This window comes from Babylonia areolata, chromosome 6 (genome assembly GCF_041734735.1).
Source record: "Babylonia areolata isolate BAREFJ2019XMU chromosome 6, ASM4173473v1, whole genome shotgun sequence".
In the NCBI taxonomy this organism is placed as follows: domain Eukaryota; kingdom Metazoa; phylum Mollusca; class Gastropoda; order Neogastropoda; family Buccinidae; genus Babylonia; species Babylonia areolata.
The window spans coordinates 16,491,251-16,511,250 of record NC_134881.1 but is presented as its reverse complement, the minus strand read 5'-3'; the positions used below and the strand labels follow the sequence as shown (position 1 = coordinate 16,511,250).

At 45.0% G+C, this 20,000-nt stretch overlaps 1 protein-coding gene across 1 annotated transcript in view; it reads right to left on the bottom strand.

Annotated features, from left to right (window-relative positions):
* The window catches only part of LOC143282786 (multidrug resistance-associated protein 1-like), a 57,319-nt gene that overhangs the window by 25,109 nt on the left and 12,210 nt on the right, over window positions 1-20,000 (bottom strand). The window contains exons 4-14 of the mRNA XM_076588550.1: window positions 19,446-19,574; window positions 18,252-18,368; window positions 17,926-17,987; window positions 13,701-13,859; window positions 12,943-13,305; window positions 12,301-12,481; window positions 10,705-10,891; window positions 9,360-9,493; window positions 8,162-8,299; window positions 3,804-3,950; window positions 437-521 (exon numbers count right to left, since the gene is read on the bottom strand). Of these exons, the coding sequence (XP_076444665.1) occupies window positions 437-521; window positions 3,804-3,950; window positions 8,162-8,299; window positions 9,360-9,493; window positions 10,705-10,891; window positions 12,301-12,481; window positions 12,943-13,305; window positions 13,701-13,859; window positions 17,926-17,987; window positions 18,252-18,368; window positions 19,446-19,574 (1,702 nt within the window). The remainder of the gene's footprint in view (window positions 1-436; window positions 522-3,803; window positions 3,951-8,161; window positions 8,300-9,359; window positions 9,494-10,704; window positions 10,892-12,300; window positions 12,482-12,942; window positions 13,306-13,700; window positions 13,860-17,925; window positions 17,988-18,251; window positions 18,369-19,445; window positions 19,575-20,000) is intronic.

The window sequence follows — 20,000 nt, the reverse complement described above, 5'->3', positions numbered from 1 at the left end:
CACGAAGGGGGTTCAGGCACTAGCAGGTCTGCACATATGTTGACCTGGGAGATCGTAAAAATCTCCACCCATTACCCACCAGGCGCCGTCACCGTGATTCGAACCCGGGACCCTCAGATTGACAGTCCAACGCTTTAACCACTCGGCTATTGCGCCCGTCAATCAGAAGATCAAAAACGCACGTTAAAGATCCTGTAATCCCCATGTCAGCGTTCGGTGGGTTTAGGAAAAAAGAATATACCCAGCATAGCATGCACACCCCCGAAAGCGGCGTATGGCTGCCTACATGGCGGGGTAAAAACGGGTCGTACACGTACAAGCCCACTCGTGTACATACGAGTGAACGAGGAAGTTGCAGGCCACGAACGAAAAAGAAGCAGAAGTTACCCTCTAAGACTGTGACCAATGGCCAAGCAGACAGGCCACCATCACTCACCAGAGAAAGAGTCCTTGACCACGTGGGACGTGTCCAGATCAGGAGTGTTGAGGTAACTGCTGATGCGGCCCATGGACACCATACTCTGAAACAAGAACTTGGGTATCAGGTGGCACAGAGAGAGAGAGAAAGAGACAGAGAGAGAGAGACAGAGAGAGAGTGGGGGGGGGGGGGGGTTGAGATGGGGAAAGACATTGACATACTTTTATTGTCCATTTAGCAATTAAACCCTGTAGACAAGGGGGGTAATCATTTGATTCAACAAAAACATCAGCACAGCTCAAACTTTTAAACATTACGACTTTTTCGCGAGGACAGACACACACACACACACACACACACACACACACACACACACAGACACACACACACACACACACACACACAGAAGGGGAGGGAGACCGGGGGGAGAGAAAGAAAGAGTGAGAGAGAGAGATGAATACACAGACAGATAAGCAGACAGATTGACAGACAGACAGGGGAAACGAAACGAAACGAATCTTTATTTCTTGAGGGTAGCGGAGTAAGCACAATTAAGTTACATATATATATATATATATATATGTATATATATATATATATATATGTGTGTGTGTGTGTGTGTGTGTGTGTGTGTACATAGATAGACAGACACACAGATAGATAGATAGATGTATCCAGTAATCAAGGAAAAAAACAAAACAAAATAAGACAACCCCCAAAATGCACACACAAAAGGTATACACAGCCTCCCATTTCCCCCCAAAAAACAAACAAACAAACAACAACAATATGTGTGTGTATATATATATATATATATATATATATATATATATATATATATATATATATGTGTGTGTGTGTGTGTGTGTGTGTGTGTGTGTGTGTGTGTTTCTGGTACACATATATCAATAGCATTGGTCCATTTCATATGGAGCACTGTAGAGTAAAAATGAAGAAGCCTTTTTTCCACGGTCTCTATGAGATTTCTCTTCCTCTCTTCTTCCCTTATTCATTTATCTTTATTTATCTATCCTTTTTTTCATGTTTAAATATGTCCTTCATATTTATATACACATGAACCTCTAATATCTAAAACTACTAAGGACATACAGTCAGCGTTCGACAACGTTAATATATAAAATGTTGAATACATAATTGATCTATTCATGATGCATATTTTCTTGTTATGTAAATGTCTTCTGTTATTCAAGTGAAAAATGTAAACGCAAAACATGAATTTTAAAAAAGTTTGAAAAAAAAGAAACAACAACAATAACACAAAAAAACACACACACAAAACACCCCCTTACACACATGAAGAGGTATACATGAGAGCATGCGCGCAACCTATTTATGTACAAAAACATACCACTGCTGGAAAACAACAGACTAGGAGAAAACAACAAGGAAATGGGGAGACAGGGAGACAGACAGATACGGAGACAGGGAGACAGACAGATACGGAGACAGGGAGACAGACAGATACGGAGACAGGGAGACAGACAGATACGGAGACAGGCAGACAGACAGACACGGAGACAGGGAGACAGACAGACACGGAGACAGGGAGACAGACAGATACGGAGACAAGGAGACAGACAGATACGGAGACAGGGAGACAGACAGACACGGAGACAGGGAGACAGACAGACACGGAGACAGGGAGACAGACAGACACGGAGACAGGGAGACAGACAGATACGGAGACAGGGAGACAGACAGATACGGAGACAGGGAGACAGACAGATACAGATAGACAGACCAGCTGAAGTGGTAATACAGCGAACATCATATCTTTATCATGGTACTGAATCATGATCTGTACACTTTAGGATAAAGAGGTGTCGAGTTTGAAAAATTCATCAGGTAATTATGTAAGTTACATCTGATTTTATGAAAACTGGATTCATTTATTTAGGATTTCTGGGGTACGATTCCATAACCAACGCGCAGAATATGCAAAGTTTCGTTTACATAAGATAATCAGAGTTAATTGCAGATTTATCTTATCTTGTCGATAGTTATTCAAATTGATAATAATTTTCAGATAGAATGGAGCATTTCCAGAAAGGTATTCCGTGCATGTAGAGTCCTTTCTCATATGATTATTTAGGTTTGAGTTGAAGGATATTTATCTGTTTGTGGTCAGTTTCTGTCAATGTTGAAGATTTGTCTGTGGTTAGCTTAACAGCTCTTTTGTGGATACTAATCAACGGTTTTAAGTTGTTGCTTGCTGAATTCCAAAGCGTAGAAATGTAGTCAATATTGGATTGAATGTATGAATTAAAAAAAAAAAAAACCCAGCATGTACGTCTAAAGCAACATTTTTGTTACACTTTCTTTGTGTTTTGACCAAGATAGGTTACTGGTGATTGTTACTTCCAGAAACTTGCGATCTCTTCGATGTTTTCGTCAGCAAAATAAAGGGAAGGTAGGTTTTCAGTTACGTATTGGCGTTTTTGTCTTGTGGTTACCATCTTTTTTTTTATACAGATAAGAGACAGAGAACGAGACACTAGAGAGAGAGATACAGTGGGAGGGAGATAAACAGACACCACAGAGATACAACCATACACACAGACAGACATACAAACAGGCAACAAGCAGTCAAGCACACATGTAGTGAAACACACCAGCACAACAGAAATAACAAAACCACGTACGCGCACCAGTCCCTCTCGCCCCCCCGGCCCCTCCCCTCCTCCTCCACCACACCCACTTAACCTCAGACAGACAGACAGACAAACAAACAGTGAAGAAAACAAAAATGAAGACAAAAATGACTGCAGGCACAAGGAGTCAAGCACACGCCAGCACAAAAGAAACCAAACCACGTACGCACACCCCTCAGTCTCTACCATCCCACCTCCTTCACCTCATCCATACATACACCACCATCCACCGACTTCACTCCTTATCCACACTTCAATTTTTATCAACAACAACAAATAAAAGAACTCCCCCCCAAAAAAAACAACAACAACACAACAACAACAACAAAAAAACAACAACAACAAACAAACAAACAAAAAAAACCACCTATGCACACCGCTCAGTCCCTCTGCCCCTTTACCTCACCCATACGCCACCATCCAACCATATGACCCGTTATCCACACTTCAATTTTTTCAACAAACAAAAAAAAAAAGAAGAGGAAGAAGAAAACAAAAAGAAAAACACTCCTCGCGCCTCCCCCCCTCCCCCACCCCGAAGACACCCCCCCCCACTCGGCCAGCAACACCCACTCCTCACGCCCCCAGCGCTCACATTTCAATTTTCTCCCCCGCTTCCCCCACGAACCCCCCCCCTCCCCCCGACTCCCTCACCCCCCTTCCGCCCCCACTCTCCCACCCACCCCCACCCTCAGTCCCTAGCACGCACCGACCTTGACGCCCTCCCTGATCATGATGGGCATGATGTTCAGCCCCACTCGGATCGTGTCGAAGTAGGACAGGGCCACGAACGCCGTGGACGCGTCCAGCGTGTGTGACTCGTCCACGAACACGTAGGTCATGAAGGTGAACAGCGTTATCTGGATGATAAACAACAACATGAGATAGAGCCTTTGTGGCTCACGTGTACAGCGTCATCTGGATGATAACAACATGAGGCAAAGCCTTCGTGGTTCACGTAAACAGTGTCATCTGGATGTTAACAACAACATGAGGCAAAGCCTTCGTGGTTCACGTAAACAGTGTCATCTGGATGTTAACAAAAACATGAGGCAAAGCCTTCGTGACTCACGTGTACAGCGTCATCTGGATGATAACAACATGAGACAAAACCTTTATGGTTCACGTAAACAGCGTCATCTGGATGATAACAACAACATGAGGCAAAGCCTTCGTGACTCACGTAAACAGCGTCATCTGGATGATAACAACAACATGACGCAAAGCCTTCGTGGCTCACGTGTGAACTCCCGATGCACAACACCACCAAAACCTATACCCCCTCAATCAACGTTTCATTGTTTTATGATCATCATCATCACACACACACACACACACACACACACACACACACACACACACACAAAGTAAGAGGTACACTAATAGAATCTTGGTGAAAGTCGACGTACATTTCACCGCTTGTAAGTCGACTTTTCAAAGATTCTTTTAGTCCTCCTCTTACTGTATCTCGTCGACATCGGGGAGTCACAACCTTTTCTTCGCCTTGATGTAATTATCAAAATTTCAAACTTTCCCTGTTAATACCACAGCTGTTCAGCTACAATAAATCGAACAAAATAGCCGAACTAATTTTCAGGCTAATAAACAAGATATTCACTCTGGATAAATCCAGTTCTTTCATAATTATGCCTTCTCCAACACCGAACAGTGCATACTGAAGGTCCATTGCCACCTGTCTGACTAAGGCTGACATAAAAAACAACAGACTTTTCGTTGTCAGAATCCGTGAAAACGACCAGTCAATAATGCAAAATTCTGAAGGTTTCTCTCCAAATAATGACGGAAGTTAACGTACGCTTGTCTACCTGAAAAAAAACAACAACAACAAACAAACAACAACAACAGAAACCGTCCATGCACGGTGTAATATGTGAATAACTGACAAAAGTAAATTAAACATTCTTTACAGAGCAAGGCGGGTTACTCCTCCAAACCACAACTGTTGTTTTTCAGTTATCTTTCTTTCCAGGTCCCAGCGGTGGATGATTTTGAGTGTTTTCCTTTTGGTCGACTGAAGACGGGCGGTTGAATGGAGAACAGACTTTGTGTGTGGATTTATATTATTTTAACCCTTGCTGCGTCAGCGTTTGTTTCCGGGATTCACCGCTTGATGGGGAAACCGCGCTGCAGGGTTACGCGGGCCGACGACCAAGGAGGGGTCCTGTAGCAAGTTCTGGACCGTTCACCCTCCCACACCATCACTACAGCCTATGGCCAGACGATCTCCCTCTGTCATCTCAAGGCCCCAAACCCAAATGGACAGTTAAAATTGAGTTAAGTTCGAGATTCTTCCGTCCGTCTGAGAATGTGTGAGATTGAGTGTGTGAGTGTAATTCCCATCTTATTTATTATTGAGAGTGGGATGAAGGATGACTGATGACTTGCGCGATGACTTTGTTTATAGTGAGGAGGAGTTGCGCACCGTCGACCTCACTCTCTTGTCCGAGACCGTCTGCATCCAGTGGCAAGACGAGGTCAAGACGACTGGAGATGGAAACGGATGCAGTGGATGACCAGGATGTCCCATGTGCTATTATTGAGTAGGCGGGAGACAATGTATTTGTTAGTGGGTTAGCAAGGGAAAAGGAGTGGGGGGCGAGGGGGGGGCGAGGGGGGGCGAAGGGGGGGAGGGAAGGGGGGCGCGGGGGGGAAGGGGGGCGGGGGGGGGGGGGTAGTCACTTGTCCCCTCTACGAGTGTGTGTGAGATAGTTGTGTGGTTGATTTTTTTTACAAATAAGGTTGTTTTTAAATTCTTCTTGTGTGTCGAGTTCTCACTTGGCACGAGTGCGGCGTGAGCGCCCGTTTTGTTTTGGCTGTCATCGCCCGTCCCCGGTTCCGGAGGCAGGTTGTGACAACAATAATGATAATGATCACAGTAAGAAGGAAGAGAAGAAGAAGGACATGTAGGCAATCACAACTAAAAGACAACAAAAATTAATGACATCCTAAGAAATGAATATCAACACAACTACAAGACAACAAAAATTAATGACATCCTAAGAAATGAATATCAACACAACTACAAGACAACAAAAATTAATGACATCCTAAGAAATGAATATCAACACAACTACAAGACAACAAAAATTAATGACATCCTAAGAAATGAATATCAACACAACTACAAGACAACAAAAATTAATGACATCCTAAGAAATGAATATCAACATAACTACAAGACAACAAAAATTAATGACATCCTAAGAAATGAATATCAACACAACTACAAGACAACAAAAATTAATGACATCCTAAGAAATGAATATCAACATAACTACAAGACAACAAAAATTAATGACATCCTAAGAAATGAATATCAACACAACTACAAGACAACATAAATTAATGACATCCTAAGAAATGAATATCAACACAACTACAAAACAACAAAAATTAATGACATCCTAAGAAATGAATATCAACATAACTACAAGACAACAAAAATTAATGACATCCTAAGAAATGAATATCAACACAACTACAAGACAACAAAAATTAATGACATCCTGAGAAATGAATATCAACACAACTACAAGACAACAAAAATTAATGACATCCTAAGAAATGAATATCAACATAACTACAAGACAACAAAAATTAATGACATCCTAAGAAATGAATATCAACACAACTACAAGACAACAAAAATTAATGACATCCTAAGAAATGAATATCAACACAACTACAAGACAACAAAAATTAATGACATCCTGAGAAATGAATATCAACACAACTACAAAACAACAAAAATTAATGACATCCTGAGAAATGAATATCAACACAACTACAAGACAACAAAAATTAATGACATCCTGAGAAATGAATATCAACAACTACAAGACAACAAAAATTAATGACATCCTAAGAAATGAATATCAACACAACTACAAGACAACATAAATTAATGACATCCTAAGAAATGAATATCAACACAACTACAAAACAACAAAAATTAATGACATCCTAAGAAATGAATATCAACACAACTACAAGACAACAAAAATTAATGACATCCTAAGAAATGAATATCAACATAACTACAAGACAACAAAAATTAATGACATCCTAAGAAATGAATATCAACACAACTACAAGACAACAAAATTTAATGACATCCTAAGAAATGAATATCAACATAACTACAAGACAACAAAAATTAATGACATCCTAAGAAATGAATATCAACACAACTACAAGACAACATAAATTAATGACATCCTAAGAAATGAATATCAACACAACTACAAAACAACAAAAATTAATGACATCCTAAGAAATGAATATCAACATAACTACAAGACAACAAAAATTAATGACATCCTAAGAAATGAATATCAACACAACTACAAGACAACAAAAATTAATGACATCCTAAGAAATGAATATCAACACAACTACAAGATAACAAAAATTAATGACATCCTGAGAAATGAATATCAACACAACTACAAGACAACAAAAATTAATGACATCCTGAGAAATGAATATCAACACAACTACAAGACAACAAAAATTAATGACATCCTGAGAAATGAATATCAACACAACTACAAGACAACAACAATTAATGACATCCTGAGAAATGAATATCAACACAACTACAAGACAACAAAAATTAATGACATCCTAAGGAATGAATATCAACACAACTACAAGACAACAAAAATTAATGACATCCTAAGGAATGAATATCAACACAACTACAAGACAACAAAAATTAATGACATCCTGAGAAATGAATATCAACACAACTACAAGACAACATAAATTAATGACATCCTGAGAAATGAATATCAACACAACTACAAGACAACAAAAAATAATGACATCCTGAAAAATGATTATCAACACTGGTGATATCAGAGTATTCTTAATGACGATGATGATTTGGGGGGACGACATTATTGACAACGGTGAATGTGATTCTTGTTATCGCTTTGGTCTGCATATTATTTGTCCCTTTTCTGTAAGGGCATCGGTTAATGCCTTTCTCTGAAATTTTAAACGAAGGGGGAAAAAACAAACACCTGTATCATGTGCCTGTACACACCCAATACGTAGACGCAAACCAGGAGAAACAGATGAAGGAGTCGATGAAAGCCACCTTCAACAGCACAGAGAGCTCTTGGTCACGAATCTTGGTCACCTTGTCCTCAAAGGACGGCTCCCAAGCGTACAGCTTCAGAATCTGCACAGAACCCGTCACGGTGTCATGTAGTAGCAGTAGTAGTAGTAGTAGCAGCAGCTGCAGCAGCAGCAGCAGCAGCAGCAATAGCATACAGCTTCAGAATCTGCACAGAACCCGTCACGTTGTCATGTAGTAGTAGTAGTAGTAGTAGTAGTAGTAGTAGTAGCAGCAGCAGCAGCAGCAGCAGCAGCATACAGCTTCTGAATCTGCACAGAACCCGTCATGTTGTCATGTAGTAGTAGTAGTAGTAGTAGTAGTAGTAGTAGTAGTAGCATACACCTTCAAAATCTTCAGAGAGCCCGTCACGTTGTCATGTAGTAGAAATAGTAGTAGTAGTAGTAGCAAAAAATGGGTGGCGCTGTAGTATAGCGACGCGATCTCCCTGGGGAGAGCAGCCCGAATTTCACACAGAGAAATTTGTTGTGATAAAAAAACAAATACAAATGTAGTAGTAGTAGTAGTAGTAGTAGTAGTAGTAGTAGTAGTAGTAGTAGTAGTAGCATACAGCTTCAGAATCTGCACAGAACCCGTCACGTTGTCATGTAATAGTAGCAGTTTCATGCTGCAGAATGTTTTCCTTGGAAAGCAACAACAGCAAAAAGAGTCAAATAAAGTATTGCTGCTCACCCGCCCGGCGCTGTAGAATAAACCTTAAACAACTCCCAACTCAAGCTGTCTCCAATCCCAAGACCCCCCCCCCCCCACACACACACACACACACACCGACCGCTCCCCCTCCATATACCCCATAAACTCATACTCATCCATCAACCTTTTTCTCTCACACAACCAACATCTTTTTCTTTCTTTCTTTCTTTCTTTCTGATCACAGCTTTGATGCCACCAGCTCTATCCTTTCTCAGCTCCTCCTCCCTCTACCCACCCCACCTACCTCACTTTTCCCACCGAATATAACCCTGTCGTATCGCGTTCGTATTTCGCGACACTAGTTCGTAAGAAATGACGATGACAGTTTTCTACTTTGAAAGAGAGACAGGGGTTAAGCCTTCCCCCTGTGGCTCACTGGTTGACAGACAAAAGTCTGCCCTTCGACCTTCACCTTGATTCCGTTGAGCATCTCGTTGATGACCTTGACCCTCTTGTCCCTGATGGTCATGATGGTTCTCTGGAAGAGCCTCAGCTTGTTCATCAGTAGCGTGTTGACAGCGAACAGCGCCGCCATGAAAGCCGCACCTACCACACGACACGACAAATTGGGTCATCTTCACTATCAGTTTCTGTTTCTCACTGCGTTCGGACGAATCCATAGGCCTATACACTACACCACATCTGCTAGGCAGATGCCTGACAGCAGCATAACGAAACGCGCCATTCAGGCATGCATATATTTGTGTAACTATCACAGTGGATTTCTTCTACTGAAGTTTGCCAGAGGACACACTTTTGTTGCCATCAGTGCGCCAAGTGGTGGGTTTACCGTCTCATCCTAATAACTACAGGTTTAGTTTGGTTTTCCAGTCAAACGTAGGTAAAGGGCGAGAGCGGGAATGGAACCCAGACCCTGACGGACACTGTATTGGCAGATAAGCGTCTTAACCATTCTGCCATCTTCCAGTCATCGTCACCATCGGCTGGTTAAAGGTCCTGTGGTCTTTCACGGCCATCGGACGAAACTAAAACGACCTTTGCATATCGGCCTGTCTCTGATACCCGATGCCATCGCCAACAACAAGCCTTTCACGGACATCGGGGGACAGTGACCTAATACCCACTGTGTCCAGGGCTCTTCTTTTGGCCGTTTTTAGACTTCTCCAACCCAAACACACACACACATACTCACACACACACACACACTTGTACACATATACACACGCAATCTCCCCACCCCCCACCCTCCCCCTGCCACATACACACCCACAAACACGTACCCTATCCGCCACAACCCTCCCCATCCCCACACACATCCACACAAACATGCATCCCATACTCTACCCCCACACCGCCCCCCCCCCCCCCACACACACACCCCACCAGCCAACAGCGCCAGGCCTACAGTGGTGTTGAGCAGGTACAGAGCAACACCCAAGCCCATCCCTACACCCGCAAACACGCACCTTTATACCCTACCCCATGCCACCGACCCCACAATTCCACCCCCTCCAACACACACTCACCCTACCACACACACGCACCCTATCACCCTACCCCATAACCCCCCCCCCAATCCCTCCTCACCCCCCCCCCCCCCCCCCCCACACACACACACACAAACACGCATCCCGCCAACCCCCATTCCCCCACCCCCACACATGCACCCTATCATGCTATCCCATACCCTTCCTGACCCCCCACCCCCCACCCACACACACACCCATAAACAAACACACATCCCCCGCCCCCCAAACCTCCCCCCACACACACACACGCACACACACTCTCCCCACCAGCAAACAGCGCCACGCCCACAGTGGTGTATAGCAGGTACAGCGGCACGAGCACGAGGCCAGAGCTGAGCCAGACCCAGAAGGAGTAGGTGATGAACATCTCGATGTTGTGGGCGTCCACCGACATCAGGTTGACGATCTCCCCCACCGAGGTCCCTCGGCGAGCCTCGCTGTTCATCCGCAGAGCCTGCGGTGCAGTGTCAGTGCTTAACAGGTCTAATAATAAAATAATGATAATAATATCAAAAGGGCATTTGGTACGCCCAGTGTAATGAAACAAAAGCCCTGGGCGTTTACAATGAAAATTACAACGATGTATGCATACTAAAGACACACAAATACCCCCGTACGCACTAATCCTTCGCTCCAACTCCAGCCCACAAACACACACCCACTCCACACAAGACGTAGACACACACACGCGCGTGCGCTCAAGCACATTTCTACGTCTGTGGGCAACACGTTGTGTTTTTGCTTCGATTCCTTTGGTTCTGTGTTTTTGTGTTTCTTCTTTTCCTTTCCCTCTTTCTTTCTTTCTTTCTTTCTTTCGTGTTTAGTTGTTTGTTTGTAACTAATAGTTGTTTGTCTGTTTATTCATTTGTTTCTAGGTTCATTCATTCATTCGTTCATTCATTCATGTGTTTTATGTATTTAATCATAGGCAACCGTTTAGTTTAATCAATTGTATATCAATCAATCAAAACAACCATTTTGTTTAGTTTTGTATTTATTCATGTGTCTATTTCTTCTTTTTTTTCTTTGGTTTTTTTTTTCGTATACATGTATTGATTTGTTTGTTCGATTAATTTGGTGGATCTTGTGTGTGTGTGTGTGTGGGAGGGTGTGGGTGTGGGGGTGTCTTTTGTTTTTTTGTTCTGTTCTTACTTTCTGTGTTCGTGAATGAATCCACTCCCCCTCCGCACTCCTGATGTGCTTGTGTAAATGAGTGATAATGTGTGTGTGTGTGTGTGTGTGTGTGTGTGTGTGTGTGTATGTGCGTGTGTGTGTGTGTGTGTGCGTGCGTGTGTCTGTGTGTGTGTGTGCGCTTGCGCTTGTGCTTGTGGGGACTGCGGTTGAGGGATGGGGGATGGGCGAGAATGTATATGCTAGTAGTAGTTGTAGTAGTAGTAGTAGTAGCAGCAGCAGCAGCAGTAATAACAGCAGCAGTAGTAGAAGCAGCAGCAGCAGTAGTAGTAGCAGCAGCAGCAGCAGCAGTAGTAGTAGTAGTAGTAGCAGCAGCAACAGCATTAATAGCAGCAGCGGCAGCAGTAGTAGCAGAAGCAGCAGCAATAGCAGTAGTAGTAACAGTAGTAGTAGCAGCAGAAGCAACAGCAGCAGTAGTAGTTGTAGTCATAGATCATCATCATCATGATCATCAGTAGTATTGGTGGTAGTAGTAGTAGCAGCAGCAGCAGCAGCAGCAGTAGTAGTAGTTGTAATAGTTTACCATCCTCACCATTAGTACTTGTAGCAGTAGCAGTAGCAGCAGCATGATCACCTTCCACCCCCCCCCCCCCCGTCCCCGCACCCCCCTCAACCCCCCCCCCCCCACACACACACACACACCCACCACACCCAGCACCACGCGGTGCCCACCTTTCTGTAGACGGCGGAGGTGAGGGACCCGGACACCCTGATGGCCAGACAGGTGGTGAGAAAGAGACAGGAGTGCTGACACAGGGACCGCACCACGTTCATCAGGAACAGGCTGCCGGCGTACAGGTAGCCCCTCCACACGGGCTCTCCCCCCCGTGCCTCCGTGAACTGGATCATCGCTCTGTGGGTGCACACGTAAACTGCCCGTCTACCTGTCCGTCCGTATGTCTGTCTGTCTGTCTGTCCGTCCGTCTCTCTCTCTCTGTGTCAGTCTATCTATATATGTCTATCTCTGCCTGTGTGTGTATCTCTATATATCTATTTCAAGCTATCAGTCTTTCTATCTCTCTGTGTCTATCTGTCAATGTATGTATGCATGCATGTATCTATCTATGGATATCAGCGAAAACACACACACACACACACACACACACACACACACACACACATACACACACACACACACACACACACACACACACACACACAGATACGTACGTGCGTGCTTTGTAAAGAATAAGTGATGTCTTAACACATACACACACACACACACACTCTCTCTCTCTCTCTCTCTCTCTCTCTCTATCACGCACACATACACACACGCTCACCGCCACCCCTGCCACCCATAACACCACAAACCTCATTATTAACGGGCTGGCAAGGATGACGACCATCTGTAAGATAACTATAGAATGGACACACAGCATCTGCTTCCAGAAAGCCCTCAAAATCGCTCGTAACATCGACAACTGCCTCGTCTTCTTGGTCTCAAAAATGCTGCTGCTGCTGCTGCTGTTGCTGCTGCTGCTGCTGCTGCTGCTGTCGCCTTTGCTATACTGTTTATATCTTCCACTGTCACCCTGAAACAGCGGTGTCGTTTCGCTGGAGGAGGAGGGCGGTGCTTTGCTGTTTATGTCTATCTGCAGTTCTGGTTCGTTTTTCTCTGCTGCAGAGGAGGCACTTCGTCTTTTTCTTCGTTTGGTGAAGGACACGCTGCTTTGTCTGGAACCAACAGGACGGGTAGGGTGAGACGGAGACCGGAAAGGAAGTTGAGAGTTGTGGGGAATGGGTGTGCATGTGTTAGTGACAGTAACAAGGATACCTCTAGAGGCAAAGACAGACAGACAGACAGACAAATACACAAACGCACACACACACACACACACATACATACACACACACACACACACACAAACACACACACGCACGCACGCACGCACACACACACACACACACACACACACACACACACGCGCGCGCGCAAATATACACAAGTATACACACACACACACACTCTCTCTCTCTCACTCTCACAGAAACACAAACACACGCATACTCACCCCCACGCCCACCCCCTACCCCCCCCAACCACACACACACAAACCCTGCAGACTCACGGTCGCTGCCGGTGCAGCTTGGCGCCACGTGAAGAACACCTGACCTCCTCCTCCCTCAGGTGGGCCTGTAACACGGGCACCGTGCTGGCAGTGGAGTCCCGGGGGTTGAGGGCCAGCAGCTTGTCCTCCCTCACCCCTCTGTAGCTGACTATCAGCATCCTGAGAACAGATATCACCTGTAGCAGGCTATCAGCATCCTGAGAACAGATATCACCTGTAGCTGGCTATCAGCATCCTGAGAACAGATATCACCTGTAGCAGGCTATCAGCATCCTGAGAACAGATATCACATGTAGCTGGCTATCAGCATCCTGAGAGAACAGGTATCACATGTAGGTGGCTATCAGCATCCTGAGAACAGATATCACCTGTAGCAGGCTATCAGCATCCTGAGAACAGATATCACCTGTAGCTGGCTATCAGCATCCTGAGAGAACAGGTATCACATGTAGGTGGCTATCAGCATCCTGAGATAACAGGTATCACATGTAGGTGGCTATCAGCATCCTGAGGGAACAGGTATCACATGTAGGTGGCTATCAGCATTTTGAGAGAACATATATCACATGTAGCTGACTATCATTATCCTGAGAACAGATATCACCTGTAGCTGGCTATCAGCATTTTGAGAGAACAGATATCACATGTAGCTGGCTATCAGCATCCTGAGAACAGATATCACCTGTAGCTGGCTATCAGCATCCTGAGAGAACAGATATCACCTGTAGCTGACTATCAGCATCCTGAGAACAGATATCACCTGTAGCTGGCTATCAGCATCCTGAGAGAACAGATGTCACCTGTAGCTGGCTATCAGCATCCTGAGAACAGATATCACATGTAGCTGGCTATCAGCATCCTGAGAGAACAGATATCACCTGTAGCTGACTATCAGCATCCTGAGAACAGATATCACATGTAGCTGGCTATCAGCATCCTGAGAGAACAGATATCACCTGTAGCTGGCTATCAGCATTCTGAGAAAATAGATACCATCTATCAGCATCCTGAGAGAATAAATATCACCTCTAGCTGATTATATCTCAAGGCCTGACTAAGCGCGTTGTGTTACGCTGCTGGTCAGGCATCTGCTTAGCAGATGTGGTGTGACGTATATGGATTTGTCCGAACGCAATGACGCCTCCTTGAGTAACTGAACTTAACTGAACTGGTTATCAGCATCCTGAGAGAACAGATATCACCTTTAGCTGGCTATCAGCATCCTGAGAGAACAGGTATCACCTGTAGCTGGCTATCAACATCCTGAGAGAACAGGTATCACATGTAGCTGGCTATCAACATCCTGAGAGAACAGGTATCATCTGGAGCTGGCTATCAGCATCCTGAGAGAACAGGTATCAACTGGAGCTGGCTATCAGCATCCTGAGAGAACAGGTATCAACTGGAGCTGGCTATCAGCATCCTGAGAGAACAGGTATCACATGCAGCTGGCTGTCAGCTTGATATAATCTGTAGCTGGCTATCAGCATCCTGGAAGAATATTCTGATATCACCTGTAACTGACTATCAGCGTCCTTGTAAAATATATATCACCTGAAGCTGGCCATCAGCATCTTGAGAGAATAGACATCACCTGTAGCTGGCTATCAACGTCCTGTGAGAATACATATCACCTTTTGCTGGCTATCAGCATACTGAGAGAATATATATATATATATATATATATATATATATATATATATATATATATATATTCTGGGAGAACAGAGATTACCTGTAACTGTCTGTCAGCATTCTAGGGTAACAGAAAGCACAAGTAACTGTCTGTCAGTATTCTGGGAGAACAGAGATCATCTGTAACTGTCAGCATTCCGAGAGAACAGAGATCACCTGTAACTGTCAGCATTCTGAGAGAACAGAGATCACCTGTAACTGTCAGCATTCCGAGAGAACAGAGATCACCTGTAACTGTCAGCATTCCGAGAGAATTCAGATCACCTGTAACTGTCAACATTCCGAGAGAACAGAAATCACCTGTAACTGTCAGCATTCCAAGAGAACTCAGATCACCTGTAACTGTCAACATTCCGAGAGAACAGAAATCACCTGTAACTGTCCATCAGCATTCTAGGAGAAGATAGATCACCTGCATCAGCATTATGGGAGAAGAGAGATCAGCTATATCTGTCCATGCTGCGCTGTATGCTGACGACCTGGTGATGTGGTGCAAGGAGGAACACGTCACCACGGCCACCTGTCGCTTACAGCTGGTGGCAGACAATCACAGCAGCTGGGCTGAGAATGGCATGTTGCTGTTAACAAGGACAAGTCCCCACCACCCTCTTCAACTTGTCACTGAAACAGAAAGCTGGAACCGTCACCATGGGCAGAACCCTGCTGACAGAGGATGACGAAGCAACCTACCTTGGAGTCACCTTTGACACACGGCTGACCTGGAAACTACACACGGCCAAGGCAGTGGCAAAAGGCAGGTGCAAGCATGCTATTCTGTACAGAGCAGCAGGAACCACCTGGAGAGCAAATGAGAGGATACTGAAAACAGTTCACCATGTAACAGTCAGACCTCATGTCGAATGCGGCCCCACAGCATGGGCAACAACTGCAAAGACAAACCAGGAAGCGCTTGACAGAGTCCAGAACCAGGCGCTCCACATCATGTCTGCTGAGTTGAGGTCAACGCCGATCAGAGAAATGGAAAAGTTTACAGGCATCCAACCTCTAAACCAGTGGAGAGAAGCCAAAATCATGATACAGGCGGAAAAGAAAACGTGTTTGCCCGACCACCCCACGAAACAGAAACAGAAACAGAAACTGAACCAAGAACAGACTGAAAAGGACTAGCTTTGTCCATAAAAGCAAACGCCTGTCCCGACAGTACCAGGAACAGCTGCCATGGGACGTACTCCCCATGCGCCCATCAGAAGTGCTAGAACCTTGGGCAGCCAACCAGACTGACATCCAGGTCTTCACAACAACCTAACTCACTCCAGGTGATAAGCATAAAGACTCGGCGAAGCCGTCCCTGAGGCTGGTCATGACTGCTGAGATGTTCTAACAGGAAGCATAGATCCATGCATACGCTGACGGATCAGCTGTGGTCAGTGGAGGCGCAGGCGTCATGGTGCGCCTCCCTGAAGGAAAGACCGTTGCTGTCAGTGCTGTCTCTGGCAAACACTGCACCAGCTATCGTGTAGAGACTGAAGCACTCATGCAGGCCGCCTCCTTGATTCAGAATTCCGACAGTGACTGCAGCCACGTTGTCTTCTTGACAGACGCTCTGTCAGTGCTGCAAAGCCCTTCAGAACAACAAGCTCCCACCCCTGTCGGCAGTGCTACAGAAAGTGGCAAGAAGCAGACGGGTGGTCCTACAGTGGATCCGTGCCCATTGTGGGGGTCCCTGGGAATGAGCAGGCTGACGGGCTGGCCAAGGAGGGCGCCTTGGGGGAGCAACCCAACAACAGCGTCAGCTTCAGTGAGATGAGGTCCATCATCAGGGCACTTACAGCGCCTACAACAGTCATGGACGATTACCACACATGACTCAGAGAGCAGCAAAGTGTCTTGGTGAAGCCTCACACCGGTTACAACAGACATGAACAACCACATGTACCGAAAACTGAAGGTGGTGCCATCTCCCACTTTTCCCTGATGACAGAAAGACCAAACGGCGGAGCATATTCTCCAAAACTCTCCCCCCCCCCCAAACCCCCACCCCTCCTGTACAAACAGACAAGACAAGACGTGTGGCCTGCCGACACTCCACTCACGACCAAACTACATGACAGCCACGAAGGGCTTGAAGAAACGGCGTCTTTATTCATCGCCAAAGCTGGACTGTTGGTGTTGATGTGAACGTCACGAAGAAGGAGAAGTGGTAGTAGTAGTAGTAGTAGTAGTAGTAGTAGTAGGAGGAGGAGGAGGAGGAGGAGGAGAAGAAGAAGAAGCTATAACTGTCAATCAGCATTCTGAGAGTACAGAGATCACCTGTAACTGTCCTTGCAACCAGTCGTACTACTACTTGAGTCATTATCCTCCCCCTCATCATCATCTTCATCAACATGATGATGATTATGATGATGATGAGGAGGAGGAGGAGGAGGAAGAAGAAGTTGATGATGATGAGGAGGAGGAGGAGGAGAAGGAGGAAGAAGAAGAAGAAAATGATGATGGTGACGATGATGACGATGCTGATGATTATCATTATTGGTATTGTTGTCAGAAGAGGGCTGACTGTGCCACATACCTGGTGGGCCACCAGAAGGTCAGTCTGGACAGCACAGATGCCGACACCTCCAGATTCCCGTTCTGAAACACGACGTCCAGGCACGGGTCATAACGTCACTTTGCCGGACACACTATCCATCCCCCTCCTGCTCTCTCTCTGTGTCTCTCTTACATGAAAGCACCAATGCAGGCACACACACACACACACACACACACACACACACACACACACATACACACACACACCACAGACACCACACACACACACACACACACACACACACACACACACACAACCACACCACACCAAGAGATTCACCAGCGAACCCACTGCATGCCCCTCACCGTGTTGTAGAAACCAGGCGGGATACGCTCGGCCACACAGCTGACCACAAAGCTGACCATGGTGAATGCGTACACGGCGTAGAACAGACAGAAGTCCAACACCTCATCCTGGTATTCCTGCACAGACAACAGTCCCAAGGTTCACTTTCACTTTCTCAAAGAGTCGTCCCTGCTTTCGGACAAATCTATACACCTTGTTTGTTTCAGTGTACCTTTTATGATATACCTGTGTGCCAGCTGAATCGGTCGCATAAACAGCATTGACTTGAAGTTGTGTACCTTGTAACTGGAGAGAGTTACTACTCTTTACTATGATAATTTGTTAATCATATACCTACGCCACACCACATCTGCCAGGCAGCTGCCTGACCTGCAACATAACCCAAAGCGCTTAGTCAGGTCTTGAGTGCTTACATATTTTATGTACCAATCCGAGTGGATTTCGTTGTACATAATTTTGCCAGAGGACAAGCCTATCCTTGTCATGGGTTCCTTTTCAGTGCGCCAGGTGCGTGCTGCGCACGGGACCTCGGTTTATCGTCTCATCCGAGTGAGCAGACGTTCGGGTTTGATTTTCCAGTCAAACTTGGGAGAAAGGGGCGAGATCGGGATTGGAGCCCACACCCTCATCCCCCACTCCCACCTCGGTTCTACGATAGGATGAGACGATAAACTGAGGTATGGTACCAAAAGGTTTAACCCTTGCAAAACTCTATAGAAAAATCCGCTTTCATGAGAAAACATAGACACTCGCAGGATGAACTAGAAGGAAAAGAAAAAAACCGTGGCGACACGTTGTCCCCAGGGAGAGCAGCCAGAATTTCAAAAACAAAACAAAACACAGAATAAAACAATGCAATACAAAACAATACAATACAACACACACACGCACAGACGCTCACACACACACACACACACACACGCGCGCGCGCGCGAAGAAGAAGCACAAAAAAAAAGTAAAAACAAAAACAAAACACCCTTACCCGAGGTAAAGAGTGGCGCTGAACCTTGGCGACAAGCTGTCACCAGGGAGAGCAGCTACAATTTCACACACAAAAAAAAACAACACAAAACAAAATAATACAATACAAAATACGGGCATACACGAGCAAGCATTCACACACACACACACACACACACACAAGAAAACAACAACAACAAAAAAAACAAAAAAAAAAAAAACACCTCTCTTACCCGCAGTTTGATTTTGGAGTAAAACGGAATGATGTTGACAAACAGGGACAGGAGCCAGAAAAAGAACAGGACAGGGGAGGTAATCACGCCTTTCCGTTTTTCCAGGACAAGAACCGCAACCAACAAACCCTGCAAGCAAAGAGTTTGACAGAGTGAGGCTTTCTTTTTCTACTTTGTCGTGCTTTGCGTTTACTGTGATATGTGTAATACATAGATATGTGTAATACATAGATTTGTGAACTCACATTCACGCATGCGTGCATGTGTGCATGTGCATGTGTGCATGTGTGTGTGTGTGTGTGTGTGTGCTGCGAGAGACGGGCAGAGAAATTTATAACTGTGCGAAAGTACTGCAAAAATCTATTTTCAAAATGAATGGGTCTTTATGTTGTACACATATCTTCGTGATGTTGTGTTGTGTTGATGCTTGCATTTTCTCATGCATGCGTTTACATGTAATTAACAATGTATGGGTATGAGCAGACATATAAGATTATCATATGATGGGTTATGGCCTGGATGTAACGCGTCCGCCTTTGAAGCGAGAGCCTGAGC